General features: G+C 41.5%; 1 protein-coding gene across 1 annotated transcript in view; it reads right to left on the bottom strand.

Moving 5' to 3' along the window:
• The window catches only part of LOC139159557 (SUN domain-containing protein 3-like), a 46,026-nt gene that overhangs the window by 8,703 nt on the left and 19,191 nt on the right, over positions 1-18,132 (bottom strand). The window contains exons 3-6 of the mRNA XM_070736867.1: positions 6,522-6,583; positions 4,589-4,644; positions 2,763-2,803; positions 991-1,147 (exon numbers count right to left, since the gene is read on the bottom strand). Of these exons, the coding sequence (XP_070592968.1) occupies positions 991-1,147; positions 2,763-2,803; positions 4,589-4,644; positions 6,522-6,583 (316 nt within the window). The remainder of the gene's footprint in view (positions 1-990; positions 1,148-2,762; positions 2,804-4,588; positions 4,645-6,521; positions 6,584-18,132) is intronic.

Below are 18,132 nucleotides of genomic sequence, written 5' to 3'. Positions count from 1 at the left end.
GTGTCGTAATGAATTTCAGGAGGAGGGGGACCCCATCTCCTCCATTGGGAAACACCTGAGCTATGATGGTGAATCTATAGCATCATGCGAGAGGTGGCATGCAGAGCCCTCTCTGTGGGCATGTGCGTCATCGCCCCAGCCTAGCTCCATCGCATTTCTTTGTCAGTTTCATTTTCAGGGAAACAAAAGTTTGTGGGACTAAAAAAAAAATTCACTCAATCAATTCCAACTTTGTGAGATCTTCTCCTTTCATGAGAAGTTGGAATTGATTGAGTGAATTTTTTTTTTAGTCCCACAAACTTTTGTTTCCCTGAAAATAAAACTGATGAAGAAATGTGATGGAGCTAGGCTGGGGTGATGACGTACGTGCCCACAGAGAGGGCTCTGCATGCCACCTCTCGCATGATGCTATAGATTCACCACCATAGGTCTAGGATTGTCCAAACTATGCCACTGGTTGATTGTTCTCCCTGTTGGGAAATTTCTTCTTGGTTCTTGGTTGCTTTTTCCCTTCATTAGTTTCCATCCATTGTTTCTTGTCTTGCCTTCAGGTGCTTTGGAAAACAGGTTGAATCTCTCTGCTCTCTGCAGCCCTTCAAATATTGGAACACTGCTTTCGTGTCATCCCCAATCCTTCTTTTCATTAGAGTAGATAAACCCAATTAGCATCATCCTTGTTTATCAACATTTTGTTGATATTGTGGCGACCAGAACTGGATGCAACATGGAATACTAGTGCCCAGTATGAAATTATAATTTACCCTTTTGCAGCAAGAAAGAAACCCTCACTCTGGTTCAATGTTTTCCCTACTGTATTTTTTAAGCATATTTGGTACGAGTGAGGCTGGGGATGAGAACAGCTAACAGACTTCAGTTTTGTAAACGGGGGGAAAAATGACATTCTATGGTAGCTAATAGATGTGCAAAAGAAAATGATAATCTGGAAAGATCGAAACCAGAGAATTTCTGAGATTAGTTGCAGCTTCCTACTTTCTCCTCTCCTGATAAGTCACTTTCCTGAAGGATTTGCTTGGTGGACTGCAGGCGGCCTTTATGGATGTTGCTGATCTCAGAATGCAGTTGATCCATTTCGTTCTTAAGGTCCTGAATTTCATGGAATTGATCTTCCAGCAGATGTTGAGATTTCCTTGTAATAAAGGAGGGGAAATGGGTGTCAGGATTATATGCAAAACTCTGAAAAACTGATAAATGGCAAAAGAAAAGGATACAAACCCGTTCTATTGTTGCTTCCGTCTAGTGTTGCCTAGATTTTTGCTGTAGACTAGTGTGATACAGCTGGTCCTTGACTTACAACCATTCATTTAATAAGTCTGAAATTACAGTGGCACTGAAAAAAGTGATTTCCGACCACTTTTCACATTTAGGACTGTTGCCGCCTCCCCATGGTCACATGACAAAGATTCAGATGCTTGGCAACTGATTCATATTTATGACGGTTGCAGAGTCCCAGTGTTGTGATCATCTTTTTGCAACCTTTTTACAGACAAAGTTAATTGGGGAATCCAGATTCATTTAATAACCATGCTATTAACTTAACAAAGGCAGAGTTTCACTTAACCAGCGTAGCAAGATAGTGGTAAACAGGGGCAAAATTCAGTTAACAAATGTCTCATTTAGCAACAAAAACATTTGGGCTCCATTGTGGTCGTAAGTTGAGGACTTACGACCACAAAGTTGGCCATAGTAGGCGTGGTCAGCTCAACATCACATGTACCAGTGCCACCTGTGAAGGCCCTGGAGGCTCCATTTTTTTGCTGTGACGGCCTCCTGCAGAACTCGGCCACCGCATGTGGCCCACCCAAGCACTGTTTTTGCCAGCAGAGGCACCAAGAAGCCAATCTTTACTGTTTACAGGGCAGTCCCGCAGGTCACATCTAAGCATCCCTCGGGCCGGATGTGGCCCATGGGCCTTGGGTTTGACAGCCCTGCCCTAAATATACATAGCCAGGAATGAATCTTTTTTAATTCAGGGGAACTTACTTCCACAGAAAGGTGGATAGAATTGCAGCTTAAATATTTTCTCCTTGGGTGTGAAAGAATGTTGCACTGTAGTCTCTAACCAAAAGCAAATGCATACTTATCCAGAGAAGACTTTCAATGTGTTTTCAGTCTTAGGATTGCCTCCAAAGGGATTGGTGTAGGCCAGGAATAGGCAAAGTTGGCTCTTTTACGACATGTGGACTTCAACTCCCAGAATTCCTGAGCTAGCATGATTGGCTCAGGCATTCTGGGAGTTGAAGTCCACAAGTCATAGAAGAGCCAATTTTGCCTACCCCTGGTGTAGGCCAAGGATGGGATTGGACAACCTATTATTTTAACCCTAATGTACATGAGATAATGAAGCTTGAGGGTTACATTCCTAGACCAAGGCATGCCTGGCTGGGGAATTCTGGAAATTTGCCAAGGTTGGGCAGCCCTGTCTTAGTTCCTGTAGTTCTAAGCCTGGCTGCATTTCAATAAGCCACATTCCCCGAGATTTGTACAGTTCTTTTCCTTTAAGCCATAACTTTTCTTCCATATATTAGGTTTGAAGGGGGAGAGGCCTCTTTCCAATGTTTTGGTTTATTGGGTGACGATTTCCAGACTTTTTTTTAAAAAAGCTTGTGTGCATTCTTGTTTTTAACTATTGTATTTTGTAAATTTCCCAGTGTCATGAGATAGATTTAAGCAGTTTATAAATTTAATTAATGAGTGCAGTCTTTTTCCTTAAGATATTTTGGAGGGATGTATAATAGCCTTACCAGAGATTGTTCAGCTCAGTTTCATACATTTTTGTTAGTTCCTTTTGGAAGGAAAAGAACATATATGATTCAACTTTTATATGAACAATTTGTAACGTGGACCTCAATCATGGTTAACTGTAGTTAATTTATGACCATTTTAGAATATATATATATATAAATATACAGTATACGTTTCTTGATTTAAATTCAATTCCATACCTCCCCAGCCAGAATTATGCAGTAAATTATAATCTTATCATTTAGTGATTGCCTCAGATAGTGAGAATTTACCATTACATATATGATGAAAAACTAACTTTGGAATCAATAACCACATTTATCTTTACAACATCATTTGGTTACCTATCCACATTGCCTTGTGCTTATCCCATACCCTCTGGTAGAGCCAATACATTTTAATTTATGTTTGCTCATTTGTATCCTACTTTCCATTATATATATATATTTACAAAATATCCCAACATACCTTCTTCCTCTTATTTTCCCCACAATAACAATCTGAAGTGAGTTAAGGAGAGTGTGTGTGACTGGGCCAAGATCACCCAGCTGATTTTCAAGGTTAAGGCAGGACTAGAACTCAGTGTCTCCTGGTTTCTAAGCCAGCATTTTAATTGCTATATCAAACCCAAGCAAGCTGTCACTTCCTGAGCTGCTTGTTTGTGTAGCAGTGGTTACTCCAAAACTGCTGAGAACAACTTAACAGGCTCAGTTGTGTAACGTTAATGAGTTGATTACAGCCTGGTAGCAGCTGCTGCCTGGAATTGACAAAATCCTAGTCACTTTCACACCTGAAGGCATTTGCCTCCCAAGAAGCTGCAGCTACACTCCTTTCAATGCATATTCCCCAGAGGGTTGTTGGTTTATGGAATTCAGCTGTCAGCCTTGATAGCTTCAAGGCAGGAGTAGACAGATTCATGGATGCCAAGTGTATCGGTGGTTATTGAAATGGATGTCCATGTGCCGCCTCTATGTTGGTTGAGGCAGGCAGGATTCCCTTGTGTACAATTTGTTGGGGGTCAAGGGAAAGGGAGGGGTGTGCCTTCTCCTTCTGCTCAAGATCCCAATGTACAATTAGGGGGCCAATGTGTAACACAGAATGCTGGACTCGATGGGCTTTGGCCTGATTCAGCATGGCTCTTCTTATGTTCTTATGCTTGGGTTCACACAACTGTTTGGGGTTATATCCCAATGCTGTAAAGCAGGGATGTCAAACTCATGTTGTCATTATGTGATGTATTGTGACTTTTTTCCCCTTCGCTAAACCGGGGTGTGGGGGTGGCCAGTGTGTGATGCAGCTGTGCCATGATTGTGACACCCCTGCTTCAAAGCAAAGGAAAGCTGAAGTAAAATAATAAGCAGAATTGTGGCCATGTGATTTTTTTGCTTAGTGACAGCTTTGCTGAACTTGTAGTTTGTCAATTGCAGTCACTAAACAAGGAGTACCTATTTTTGGAGAATGCAAAAGTAGAGGAGCCAAGTTTGCTACTTGAGCCATTCTTTTATATTTAAAAAATAAAATTCAGATTTTAACTGTCACTTCCATGATGACAGATTATACACAAATTCACTTGCTGTTTTCCAGATACAACATTTCTGGTAGCCTCAAAACCCAAGAAAACAAATGTGAACAGCATCTTTGATGGCCTCTTATTATCGAGCAAGGGCTTGTTTCCATTGAGAATTGTTACTGAGGAAAGGATCTTTGTGTGGGGCAGCCTTTTTGTCTTGAGACCAAATTCTCAAATTCTCTATGAGTTCCCCAATCTGGCCCCAAACTATTTCGATGACTTCCCTTTCTGTCCCTTACATGCAATGGTGTTTACCTTGGATGACAGGCCATCAGATAATTGCAGGTATTCACAAACACGGTAAACGGTGCCTGTAAGAAACAAACAAAACTGGGAAGTTTCTACAATGAACTCTACAAATGCCTTTTGTCTTGAAGCTTCATGCTAAAATTACAGAAAATTTAAGGAAAGATGTTCCTCTAGCATGTTATCCTCTTTTCTCAAAACTCTTCAAGAAGGACATTAATCCTACCTACACTGAAATTTGGCAACTTTATTGAACACTGGGCACGTTCTCTCCTTCCTTTTGAAAGAAAAGAAAAGCTTTTTAGTTTTATAAACACAGAGTAATATAGAAGTGCATCTAAGAAAAATATCACCACACACAACCATTTCCCACTACCTGAAGGAGCATTTAAAATCTCACTTTTTTCTACCGATACTTACTATTCAAACAGCCTTCATTTACTTCAACCACCCACCCAAATTGTCTCTTACAGAAGCTCTTTCAGTACTGAGAGAAAAATCTATCTGAGAAAAAGGTGAATGGTCATAGGATATACAATAACATGCCCTTGTTTGCAGGTTGGATACTTCCGCTGTGCAGTTCCATGTGTATTCATCCTGCAAGAATCTGCAGTTGGATCCTGGTTCAGAGGAGCAGGAGTTGGAGCTGGGACTGTCCAACAGGGAAGACATAATCCTCTATAAATGAGTGGAAAGTCAAGGGGATGAGGATGAGGAAGTCCCAAGTCCGTCTGGCAGTGAGTGTAGGGAGGGGGGACAACCGGATGGGGATTCTCCAGCAGGAGCAGAGCAGCTGCACAGGACCAACAGAGATGGTAGCCTCTCAGTGGTGGGCTGCTACCTGTACGCCTCGGAGCTCCATTCCGCTAGATTGCGCAATTTGCGTGAAACCACTCTAATGCCTTCTTCAATATTCTGGTGACTGGCGCCATCTTTTTTTAAAACAATCCTGCAAGAGGATACCCAGGTGCGTGAAATGTCATTGATTTTTTGCTTCTCCACGTGTGTGGAAGCAAAAAGTCACCGAAATTGCATGCGAGCGAGCGTCCCCTCAGGAAATTTCAGCAAGTTTTTGTTTCATGCGCAAAAACAAAATCACATGTGGGAACGCACGCACAGGCGCACATCCATGACCATCCGAATGAGTAGGATGCCCGTGCAGCGCACCGGTATGCAGGTAAGTGGAACCCGCCGCTGCTCTAGACTGCCTCTGACAAGGAACGGATGAGGAGAGCAGAGTGGAGAGGGGCAGAGAGGAGATCAGCGAGGTTGCTTACAAGGAAGCAGCTTCGTCCTTCCTCAGAAGGAAAGCTGGGGAAGGTTGATTGAATCAGATGCTTGAGAAGGTGTGTCTGTCGGGAACACTTGCTTGTTTTGATGTGCTTCTTCCCAGCTTCACTGGATCCTGTTCCTTGAATTTTGGGCTTGGTCTCAGCTCTCAGACTTTAGACTCTTGGACTATTATTTGGTTGCTGGAACTCTTGACTTATCTCCAGTGAAGGGCTACCAAAATTTTACTACCACACTGTGGGCGTGGCTTATGCAGGACGCCCTGCATTTTCTTTCAACATCTTTCAATGCAAATTGGGTGCTCTGGGGCAGACCTCCATTTTTGCTACCCCACTGCGTTTCCCCCCCCCCATCCAGGCAGTAGCCCCACCCCTGCTTATCTCCTGCTTATCACCCTCGTGGGACTTTGTTTGTAAACTCAGAGTGACGGAAAAGCATTAGTGGGTTGTGACAATGAGCAATAAGGAAACCTTCCTTAGCCACTGCCTTGCCCACCTGACGTGATTAAAAAAATGAACTTTTCTGGATAAAATCTGGCACATTGGGACTTCTGACACTCAGGTCGTTGACACAAGCACCTTTTTTGTTCAATCCATGAGAACCTCCTGCTATTCAGATGGTTTTTTTTCAAATCTCAAGTGGAAGTACTTACCATAAATGGCTAAGGCAGCTATGATGAGCAACATCAAGCATTTCACACAGTTTTCCATTTGGCTTCTGTGGAGGAAGGTAGGATCATTAAGGAAAAGTCAATAGACAGGAAAATTCTTAGGATAAAAATGCTAAGGATAAGAATGGGAATTTTGATAATGGCGAAGGCCACTCAAGGGCATTGCTCGTTCTTTTCCCAACCAGAGAGGTTTATTAACAAGTCATTCTGAGGGTTGCTGCTGCTTCATGTTTTTTCTCTCTCCTCTCTTTTCCTTGCTTGATATCTGCCATAAAACAATGCATGGTGTGATGTCATCAAACAGGGTGTTTCCTTAACCCCTAGTGCCAATGGTATCACACCATTCATTATGGCTATGCTATCTGTTGCATGAGAAAGGGAAGAAACACCTAGGACAGGGGTAGACAAAGTTGGCTCTTCTATGATTTTTGAACTTCAGCTCCCAGAATTCCTGAGCCAGTCATACTAGCTCAGGAATTCTGGGAGTTGAAGTCCACATGTCATAGAAGAGCCAACTTTGCCTAGCACTGACCTAGGAAGATGCATCTATTGAGTTCAACCAGTTCAGTTTAAGGTGTTAGCAACATTGTTAGGTATCAGATAGGGGCCTTTCCCAAACTGGATATGCAGATGTGGAATTGGAAATTGCCTGTGTATAAAACAGGTCAAGCATCAAATTCTAGGCAATGCTCAGATTATTACATTGCTTGAGATATGGAAAAGCAGAAGTGAGAGTAAAAGAAATAGTAGAGTTGATGAAAACCAGCAAGAGGATCAGCAGAAAGACTACTTGTGAAGTAGAGGAAGACACAACATAAGCTTTCTACCTGCAAGTAATGGAGGAGAGAGGCAGCTTGAGTCTATGCAAAGGATTCAAGAGGTCCATGGGTGTTTCAATTGGGTTTATTTCAACATGGCCAACTCTCCATAGGATGATTCACTGCGGGACAAGAATTACAGTAATATCAAAGAAATGGTGGAATGGAATGACTGAAGAATGGAAAATTTAATATTTTAAAATTTATTTTACACTTGCGGAAGGCGTTGAAGTTGGATGGAGCCCATTAAATGGCTCGTGTGATCTGCTACTGCCAGGGTAGGGAATGGGGTAGGGGGTGATTTTATTATATTATACTATATTAATTTATTTGATTCTTTTTATTAGCTTTATTGTTTCAAATGTGGTTTTATATTCTGTAAGCTGCCTTGAGTCACTATGGGTGAGTAATATAAAACAATATAAAACAAACAAACAAATAAATTGATCCCAGATTCAGTTCTTGGACCTGCAGTGGAGATAATGGTTTACTAAATACATCAAAACAACCTTCCTTTGTTTCTAACTAACCCTCTTCTAAAAAGTTGCTTGTTATAATCATCTTCTTTGGCACAATCCAGAGAATGTATGTGTTGTGAAAAGATCTAACATTTTGCTATATTTTTTTTCCTATTAACAGATTATTGTACTTTCTGCACCATCTGAAATAGAAGTTGATCCAGAAAATCTGATCTCTGAGAATGCCTTTTTCCTTCTTTGGGGGGAATTCTCAGTATGAAATATGAGGATTCAAAGCTAAAGGACTTTTTAAATTTTATTTTATTTTATCCAAATCACACAAATTTACTGCCAGTTGAAGAAGAAGAAAAATAAATGAGTTGAAGTGCTGGATATTTCCACTAGAGGTCAGTCTTACTTTATATAATAAACAGCTCGTGATCCCTTGTGGATGATTCTTCCAGAGATCCCTATTTCCTTAATTAAATGGAGAAACAGAATGAAAAAAACAAAAAGGCATTGGGAACCAATCTTTCTGCTTGGTTCCCCATTGAGGTTGCTTGTTGGAATCTGGGAGGGAGTTCAGAAATGAACCCTCTTCAGCTGACCGAGGAAATTGCCTGCTTGTGGAAGGGAACAAAGGAAGCTGTAGACCAGCAATGGTGAACCTATGGCATGGGTGCCGCAGGTGGCATGCGGAGCTATGTCTGCTGGTATGTGAGCCATTGCCTTAACTCAGCTCCAATGTGCATGTGTGTGCTGGCCAGCTGGTTTTTGGCTCACACAGAGGCCCTGGGAGTTTTTGGTTTCCAGAGAGCCTCAGAAGGGATGAGGGAGGGGAAAACATGAGCCCATTGGGCCCACCAGAAGTTGGGGAACAGGCCATTTTTGGCCTCCAGATGGTCTCCAGGGGACAGGGGAAGCTATTTTTGCCTTCCTCGGGCATTGAATTATGAGTGTGGGAACTCACACATGAGCAATAGTGCACACCCATGCTCTCTTGGCACCAGAGGAAAGAAAGGTTTGCCATCACTGCTATAGACCATAAGGAAAATTGTACCCCAGCATACCTGTAAGGGTCCCCTTACTTCAAAGAGAAAGGCCTCGCCCAGCAATCTCTGGCACTCCACAATAACCTCTGAGTCTTTCCCTGGCTATTATTTCACTACCTTCCTTCATCTGTTATATGTCAATTGTCAGCCTGAGTTCTAAGACGGCCAACTGCCATTTGCCCATCCACCAGCTGATTGGATGCAGAGGGAGAGAGGGAGGTGTGAAAAAAAGAAAAGATACAATAGCAATAGCAATAGCATGTAGACTTATATACAGTGGTCCCTCGATTATCGCGAGGGTTCCGTTCCAGGACCCCTCGCGATAATCGATTTTTCGCGAAGTAGCGGCGCGGAAGTAAAAACACCATCTGCGCATGCGCGATCTCTGTCTTTTTTTTTAAATGGCCGCGCATGCGCAGATGGTGGGGCGACGGCAGTTCGGAGGCTGGCAATGGTTACTTTCCATGCCGGCCACCCCCGCCAGCGCCTCCGGGCTCCTCGCCGCTACACCCCGCCCGCCCGATTCGCCCCTCTCCCCGATTCGCCCTGCCCAAGTTGCTGGCTCTCAGTGAGAAGTCTTCAGTTTGTGATTTCCAACTTAGTTTTTTACCGGGGTTTTTGCCCTGTCCAAGTTGCTGGCTCTCAGTGAGAAATCTTCATTTTGTGATTTCCAACTTAGTTTTTTACCGGGGGTTTTGTCCTACCCAAGTTGCTGGCTCTCAATGAGAAATCTTCATTTTGTGATTTCCAACTTAGTTTTTTACCGGGGTTTTTGCCCTGTCCAAGTTGCTGGCTCTCAGTGAGAAATCTTCATTTTGTGATTTCCAACTTAGTTTTTTACCGGGTTTTTTGTCCTACCCAAGTTTCTGGCTCTCAGTGAGAAATCTTCAGTTTGTGATTTCCAACTTAGTTTTTTACCGGGGTTTTTGCCCTGTCCAAGTTGCTGGCTCTCAGTGAGAAATCTTCATTTTGTGATTTCCAACTTAGTTTTTTACCGGGTTTTTTGTCCTACCCAAGTTGCTGGCTCTCAGTGAGAAATCTTCATTTTGTGATTTCCAACTTAGTTTTTTACCGGGGTTTTTGCCCTGTCCAAGTTGCTGGCTCTCAGTGAGAAATCTTCAGTTTGTGATTTCCAACTTAGTTTTTTACCGGGTTTTTTGTCCTACCCAAGTTGCTGGCTCTCAGTGAGAAATCTTCAGTTTGTGATTTCCAACTTAGTTTTTTACCGGGGTTTTTGCCCTGTCCAAGTTGCTGGCTCTCAGTGAGAAATCTTCATTTTGTGATTTCCAACTTAGTTTTTTACCGGGGTTTTTGTCCTACCCAAGTTGCTGGCTCTCAGTGAGAAATCTTCATTTTGTGATTTTCAACTTAGTTTTTTACCGGGGTTTTTGCCCTGTCCAAGTTGCTGGCTCTCAGTGAGAAATCTTCAGTTTGTGATTTCCAACTTAGTTTTTTACCGGGGTTTTTGCCCTGTCCAAGTTGCTGGCTCTCAGTGAGAAATCTTCATTTTGTGATTTCCAACTTAGTTTTTTACCGGGGGTTTTGTCCTACCCAAGTTGCTGGCTCTCAGTGAGAAATCTTCATTTTGTGATTTCCAACTTAGTTTTTTACCGGGGTTTTTGCCCTGTCCAAGTTGCTGGCTCTCAGTGAGAAATCTTCATTTTGTGATTTCCAACTTAGTTTTTTACCGGGGTTTTTGTCCTACCCAAGTTGCTGGCTCTCAGTGAGAAATCTTCATTTTGTGATTTCCAACTTAGTTTTTTACCGGGGTTTTTGTCCTACCCAAGTTGCTGGCTCTCAGTGAGAAATCTTCATTTTGTGATTTCCAACTTAGTTTTTTACCGGGATTTTTGTCCTACCCAAGTTGCTGGCTCTCAGTGAGAAATCTTCATTTTGTGATTTCCAACTTAGTTTTTTACCGGGTTTTTTGTCCTACCCAAGTTGCTGGCTCTCAGTGAGAAATCTTCAGTTTGTGATTTCCAACTTAGTTTTTTACCGGGGTTTTTGCCCTGTCCAAGTTGCTGGCTCTCAGTGAGAAATCTTCATTTTGTGATTTCCAACTTAGTTTTTTACCGGGGTTTTTGCCCTGTCCAAGTTGCTGGCTCTCAGTGAGAAATCTTCATTTTGTGATTTCCAACTTAGTTTTTTACCGGGGGTTTTGTCCTACCCAAGTTGCTGGCTCTCAGTGAGAAATCTTCATTTTGTGATTTCCAACTTAGTTTTTTACCGGGGTTTTTGCCCTGTCCAAGTTGCTGGCTCTCAGTGAGAAATCTTCATTTTGTGATTTCCAACTTAGTTTTTTACCGGGATTTTTGTCCTACCCAAGTTGCTGGCTCTCAGTGAGAAATCTTCATTTTGTGATTTCCAACTTAGTTTTTTACCGGGTTTTTTGTCCTGCCCAAGTTGCTGGCTCTCAGTGAGAAATCTTCAGTTTGTGATTTCCAACTTAGTTTTTTACCGGGGTTTTTGCCCTGTCCAAGTTGCTGGCTCTCAGTGAGAAATCTTCATTTTGTGATTTCCAACTTAGTTTTTTACCGGGGTTTTTGCCCTGTCCAAGTTGCTGGCTCTCAGTGAGAAATCTTCAGTTTGTGATTTCCAACTTAGTTTTTTACCGGGGTTTTTGTCCTACCCAAGTTGCTGGCTCTCAGTGAGAAATCTTCATTTTGTGATTTCCAACTTAGTTTTTTACCGGGGTTTTTGTCCTACCCAAGTTGCTGGCTCTCAGTGAGAAATCTTCATTTTGTGATTTCCAACTTAGTTTTTTACCGGGGTTTTTGTCCTACCCAAGTTGCTGGCTCTCAGTGAGAAATCTTCATTTTGTGATTTCCAACTTAGTTTTTTACCGGGATTTTTGTCCTACCCAAGTTGCTGGCTCTCAGTGAGAAATCTTCATTTTGTGATTTCCAACTTAGTTTTTTACCGGGTTTTTTGTCCTACCCAAGTTGCTGGCTCTCAGTGAGAAATCTTCATTTTGTGATTTCCAACTTAGTTTTTTACCGGGATTTTTGTCCTACCCAAGTTGCTGGCTCTCAGTGAGAAATCTTCAGTTTGTGATTTCCAACTTAGTTTTTTACCGGGTTTTTTGTCCTACCCAAGTTGCTGGCTCTCAGTGAGAAATCTTCAGTTTGTGATTTCCAACTTAGTTTTTTACCGGGGTTTTTGCCCTGTCCAAGTTGCTGGCTCTCAGTGAGAAATCTTCATTTTGTGATTTCCAACTTAGTTTTTTACCGGGGGTTTTGTCCTACCCAAGTTGCTGGCTCTCAGTGAGAAATCTTCATTTTGTGATTTCCAACTTAGTTTTTTACCGGGGTTTTTGCCCTGTCCAAGTTGCTGGCTCTCAGTGAGAAATCTTCATTTTGTGATTTCCAACTTAGTTTTTTACCGGGGTTTTTGTCCTACCCAAGTTGCTGGCTCTCAGTGAGAAATCTTCATTTTGTGATTTCCAACTTAGTTTTTTACCGGGGTTTTTGTCCTACCCAAGTTGCTGGCTCTCAGTGAGAAATCTTCAGTTTGTGATTTCCAACTTAGTTTTTTACCGGGGTTTTTGCCCTGTCCAAGTTGCTGGCTCTCAGTGAGAAATCTTCATTTTGTGATTTCCAACTTAGTTTTTTACCGGGTTTTTTGTCCTACCCAAGTTGCTGGCTCTCAGTGAGAAATCTTCAGTTTGTGATTTCCAACTTAGTTTTTTACCGGGGTTTTTGCCCTGTCCAAGTTGCTGGCTCTCAGTGAGAAATCTTCATTTTGTGATTTCCAACTTAGTTTTTTACCGGGATTTTTGTCCTACCCAAGTTGCTGGCTCTCAGTGAGAAATCTTCATTTTGTGATTTCCAACTTAGTTTTTTACCGGGTTTTTTGTCCTACCCAAGTTGCTGGCTCTCAGTGAGAAATCTTCATTTTGTGATTTCCAACTTAGTTTTTTACCGGGATTTTTGTCCTACCCAAGTTGCTGGCTCTCAGTGAGAAATCTTCATTTTGTGATTTCCAACTTAGTTTTTTACCGGGTTTTTTGTCCTACCCAAGTTGCTGGCTCTCAGTGAGAAATCTTCAGTTTGTGATTTCCAACTTAGTTTTTTACCGGGGTTTTTGCCCTGTCCAAGTTGCTGGCTCTCAGTGAGAAATCTTCATTTTGTGATTTCCAACTTAGTTTTTTACCGGGGGTTTTGCCCTGTCCAAGTTGCTGGCTCTCAGTGAGAAATCTTCATTTTGTGATTTCCAACTTAGTTTTTTACCGGGGTTTTTGTCCTACCCAAGTTGCTGGCTCTCAGTGAGAAATCTTCATTTTGTGATTTCCAACTTAGTTTTTTACCGGGGTTTTTGTCCTACCCAAGTTGCTGGCTCTCAGTGAGAAATCTTCATTTTGTGATTTCCAACTTAGTTTTTTACCGGGGTTTTTGCCCTGTCCAAGTTGCTGGCTCTCAGTGAGAAATCTTCATTTTGTGATTTCCAACTTAGTTTTTTACCGGGTTTTTTGTCCTACCCAAGTTGCTGGCTCTCAGTGAGAAATCTTCAGTTTGTGATTTCCAACTTAGTTTTTTACCGGGGTTTTTGCCCTGTCCAAGTTGCTGGCTCTCAGTGAGAAATCTTCATTTTGTGATTTCCAACTTAGTTTTTTACCGGGATTTTTGTCCTACCCAAGTTGCTGGCTCTCAGTGAGAAATCTTCATTTTGTGATTTCCAACTTAGTTTTTTACCGGGTTTTTTGTCCTACCCAAGTTGCTGGCTCTCAGTGAGAAATCTTCATTTTGTGATTTCCAACTTAGTTTTTTACCGGGGTTTTTGCCCTGTCCAAGTTGCTGGCTCTCAGTGAGAAATCTTCATTTTGTGATTTCCAACTTAGTTTTTTACCGGGGTTTTTGTCCTACCCAAGTTGCTGGCTCTCAGTGAGAAATCTTCATTTTGTGATTTCCAACTTAGTTTTTTACCGGGGTTTTTGCCCTGTCCAAGTTGCTGGCTCTCAGTGAGAAATCTTCATTTTGTGATTTCCAACTTAGTTTTTTACCGGGTTTTTTGTCCTAGCCAAGTTGCTGGCTCTCAGTGAGAAATCTTCATTTTGTGATTTCCAACTTAGTTTTTTACCGGGTTTTTTGTCCTACCCAAGTTGCTGGCTCTCAGTGAGAAATCTTCAGTTTGTGATTTCCAACTTAGTTTTTTACCGGGGTTTTTGCCCTGTCCAAGTTGCTGGCTCTCAGTGAGAAATCTTCATTTTGTGATTTCCAACTTAGTTTTTTACCGGGGGTTTTGTCCTACCCAAGTTGCTGGCTCTCAGTGAGAAATCTTCATTTTGTGATTTCCAACTTAGTTTTTTACCGGGGTTTTTGCCCTGTCCAAGTTGCTGGCTCTCAGTGAGAAATCTTCATTTTGTGATTTCCAACTTAGTTTTTTACCGGGGTTTTTGTCCTACCCAAGTTGCTGGCTCTCAGTGAGAAATCTTCATTTTGTGATTTCCAACTTAGTTTTTTACCGGGGTTTTTGTCCTACCCAAGTTGCTGGCTCTCAGTGAGAAATCTTCATTTTGTGATTTCCAACTTAGTTTTTTACCGGGGGTTTTGTCCTACCCAAGTTGCTGGCTCTCAGTGAGAAATCTTCATTTTGTGATTTCCAACTTAGTTTTTTACCGGGGTTTTTGCCCTGTCCAAGTTGCTGGCTCTCAGTGAGAAATCTTCATTTTGTGATTTCCAACTTAGTTTTTTACCGGGTTTTTTGTCCTACCCAAGTTGCTGGCTCTCAGTGAGAAATCTTCATTTTGTGATTTCCAACTTAGTTTTTTACCGGGGTTTTTCTCCTACCCAAGTTGCTGGCTCTCAGTGAGAAATCTTCATTTTGTGATTTCCAACTTAGTTTTTTACCGGGGTTTTTCTCCTACCCAAGTTGCTGGCTCTCAGTGAGAAATCTTCATTTTGTGATTTCTAACTTAGTTTTTTACTGGGGTTTTTGTCCTACCCAAGTTGCTGGCTCTCAGTGAGAAATCTTCATTTTGTGATTTCCAACTTAGTTTTTTACCAGGGTTTTTGTCCTACCCAAGTTGCTGGCTCTCAGTGAGGACACTTTTAGTTTGTGATTTCTAATTTAGTTTTTAAGCAGCTTTTTTGGCCTTGCCAAGTTGCTGGCTCTCAGTGAGGACACTTTTAGTTTGTGATTTCTAATTTAGTTTTTAAGCAGCTTTTTTGGCCCTGCCAAGTTGCTGGCTCTCCGTGAGGACACTTTTAGTTTGTGATTTCTAATTTAGTTTTTAAGCAGCTTTTTTGGCCCTGTCCAAGTTGCTGGCTCTCAGTGAGAAATCTTCATTTTGTGATTTCCAACTTAGTTTTTTACCGGGGTTTTTGTCCTACCCAAGTTGCTGGCTCTCAGTGAGAAATCTTCATTTTGTGATTTCCAACTTAGTTTTTTACCGGGGTTTTTGTCCTACCCAAGTTGCTGGCTCTCAGTGAGAAATCTTCATTTTGTGATTTCCAACTTAGTTTTTTACCGGGGTTTTTGCCCTGTCCAAGTTGCTGGCTCTCAGTGAGAAATCTTCATTTTGTGATTTCCAACTTAGTTTTTTACCGGGTTTTTTGTCCTACCCAAGTTGCTGGCTCTCAGTGAGAAATCTTCAGTTTGTGATTTCCAACTTAGTTTTTTACCGGGGTTTTTGCCCTGTCCAAGTTGCTGGCTCTCAGTGAGAAATCTTCATTTTGTGATTTCCAACTTAGTTTTTTACCGGGATTTTTGTCCTACCCAAGTTGCTGGCTCTCAGTGAGAAATCTTCATTTTGTGATTTCCAACTTAGTTTTTTACCGGGTTTTTTGTCCTACCCAAGTTGCTGGCTCTCAGTGAGAAATCTTCATTTTGTGATTTCCAACTTAGTTTTTTACCGGGGTTTTTGCCCTGTCCAAGTTGCTGGCTCTCAGTGAGAAATCTTCATTTTGTGATTTCCAACTTAGTTTTTTACCGGGGTTTTTGTCCTACCCAAGTTGCTGGCTCTCAGTGAGAAATCTTCATTTTGTGATTTCCAACTTAGTTTTTTACCGGGGTTTTTGCCCTGTCCAAGTTGCTGGCTCTCAGTGAGAAATCTTCATTTTGTGATTTCCAACTTAGTTTTTTACCGGGTTTTTTGTCCTAGCCAAGTTGCTGGCTCTCAGTGAGAAATCTTCATTTTGTGATTTCCAACTTAGTTTTTTACCGGGTTTTTTGTCCTACCCAAGTTGCTGGCTCTCAGTGAGAAATCTTCAGTTTGTGATTTCCAACTTAGTTTTTTTACCGGGGTTTTTGCCCTGTCCAAGTTGCTGGCTCTCAGTGAGAAATCTTCATTTTGTGATTTCCAACTTAGTTTTTTACCGGGGGTTTTGTCCTACCCAAGTTGCTGGCTCTCAGTGAGAAATCTTCATTTTGTGATTTCCAACTTAGTTTTTTACCGGGGTTTTTTGCCCTGTCCAAGTTGCTGGCTCTCAGTGAGAAATCTTCATTTTGTGATTTCCAACTTAGTTTTTTACCGGGGTTTTTGTCCTACCCAAGTTGCTGGCTCTCAGTGAGAAATCTTCATTTTGTGATTTCCAACTTAGTTTTTTACCGGGGTTTTTGTCCTACCCAAGTTGCTGGCTCTCAGTGAGAAATCTTCATTTTGTGATTTCCAACTTAGTTTTTTACCGGGGGTTTTGTCCTACCCAAGTTGCTGGCTCTCAGTGAGAAATCTTCATTTTGTGATTTCCAACTTAGTTTTTTACCGGGGTTTTTGCCCTGTCCAAGTTGCTGGCTCTCAGTGAGAAATCTTCATTTTGTGATTTCCAACTTAGTTTTTTACCGGGTTTTTTGTCCTACCCAAGTTGCTGGCTCTCAGTGAGAAATCTTCATTTTGTGATTTCCAACTTAGTTTTTTACCGGGGTTTTTCTCCTACCCAAGTTGCTGGCTCTCAGTGAGAAATCTTCATTTTGTGATTTCCAACTTAGTTTTTTACCGGGGTTTTTCTCCTACCCAAGTTGCTGGCTCTCAGTGAGAAATCTTCATTTTGTGATTTCTAACTTAGTTTTTTACTGGGGTTTTTGTCCTACCCAAGTTGCTGGCTCTCAGTGAGAAATCTTCATTTTGTGATTTCCAACTTAGTTTTTTACCAGGGTTTTTGTCCTACCCAAGTTGCTGGCTCTCAGTGAGGACACTTTTAGTTTGTGATTTCTAATTTAGTTTTTAAGCAGCTTTTTTTGGCCTTGCCAAGTTGCTGGCTCTCAGTGAGGACACTTTTAGTTTGTGATTTCTAATTTAGTTTTTAAGCAGCTTTTTTGGCCCTGCCAAGTTGCTGGCTCTCCGTGAGGACACTTTTAGTTTGTGATTTCTAATTTAGTTTTTAAGCAGCTTTTTTGGCCCTGCCAAGTTGCTGGCTCTCAGTGAGGACACTTTTAGTTTGTGATTTCTAATTTAGTTTTTAAGCAGCTTTTTTGGCCTTGCCAAGTTGCTGGCTCTCAGTGAGGAAACTTTTAGTTTGTGATTTCTAATTTAGTTTTTAAGCAGCTTTTTTGGCCCTGCCAAGTTGCTGGCTCTCAGTGAGGACACTTTTAGTTTGTGATTTCTAATTTAGTTTTTAAGCAGCTTTTTTGGCCCTGCCAAGTTGCTGGCTCTCAGTGAGGACACTTTTAGTTTGTGATTTCTAATTTAGTTTTTAAGCAGCTTTTTTGGCCCTGCCAAGTTGCTGGCTCTCAGTGAGGACACTTTTAATTTGTGATTTCTAATTTAGTTTTTAAGCAGCTTTTTTGGCCCTGCCAAGTTGCTGGCTTTCAGTGAGGACACTTTTAGTTTGTGATTTCTAATTTAGTTTTTAAGCAGCTTTTTTTGCCCTGCCAAGTTGCTGGCTCTCAGTGAGGACACTTTTAGTTTGTGATTTCTAATTTAGTTTTTAAGCAGCTTTTTTGGCCCTGCCAAGTTGCTGGCTCTCAGTGAGGACACTTTTAGTTTGTGATTTCTAATTTAGTTTTTAAGCAGCTTTTTTGGCCCTGCCAAGTTGCCTGGCTCTCAGTGAGGACACTTTTAGTTTGTGATTTCTAATTTAGTTTTTAAGCAGCTTTTTTGGCCTTGCCAAGTTGCTGGCTCTCAGTGAGGACACTTTTAGTTTGTGATTTCTAATTTAGTTTTTAAGCAGCTTTTTTGGCCTTGCCAAGTTGCTGGCTCTCAGTGAGGACACTTTTAGTTTGTGATTTCTAATTTAGTTTTTAAGCAGCTTTTTTGGCCCTGCCAAGTTGCTGGCTCTCAGTGAGGACACTTTTAGTTTGTGATTTCTAATTTAGTTTTTAAGCAGCTTTT

The sequence above is a fragment of the Erythrolamprus reginae genome, chromosome 2, assembly GCF_031021105.1.
Source record: "Erythrolamprus reginae isolate rEryReg1 chromosome 2, rEryReg1.hap1, whole genome shotgun sequence".
Classification (NCBI taxonomy): Eukaryota; Metazoa; Chordata; class Lepidosauria; order Squamata; family Dipsadidae; genus Erythrolamprus; species Erythrolamprus reginae.
The sequence above is the reverse complement of the archived record's forward strand: the minus strand, read 5'-3'. Positions and strand labels throughout refer to the sequence as shown.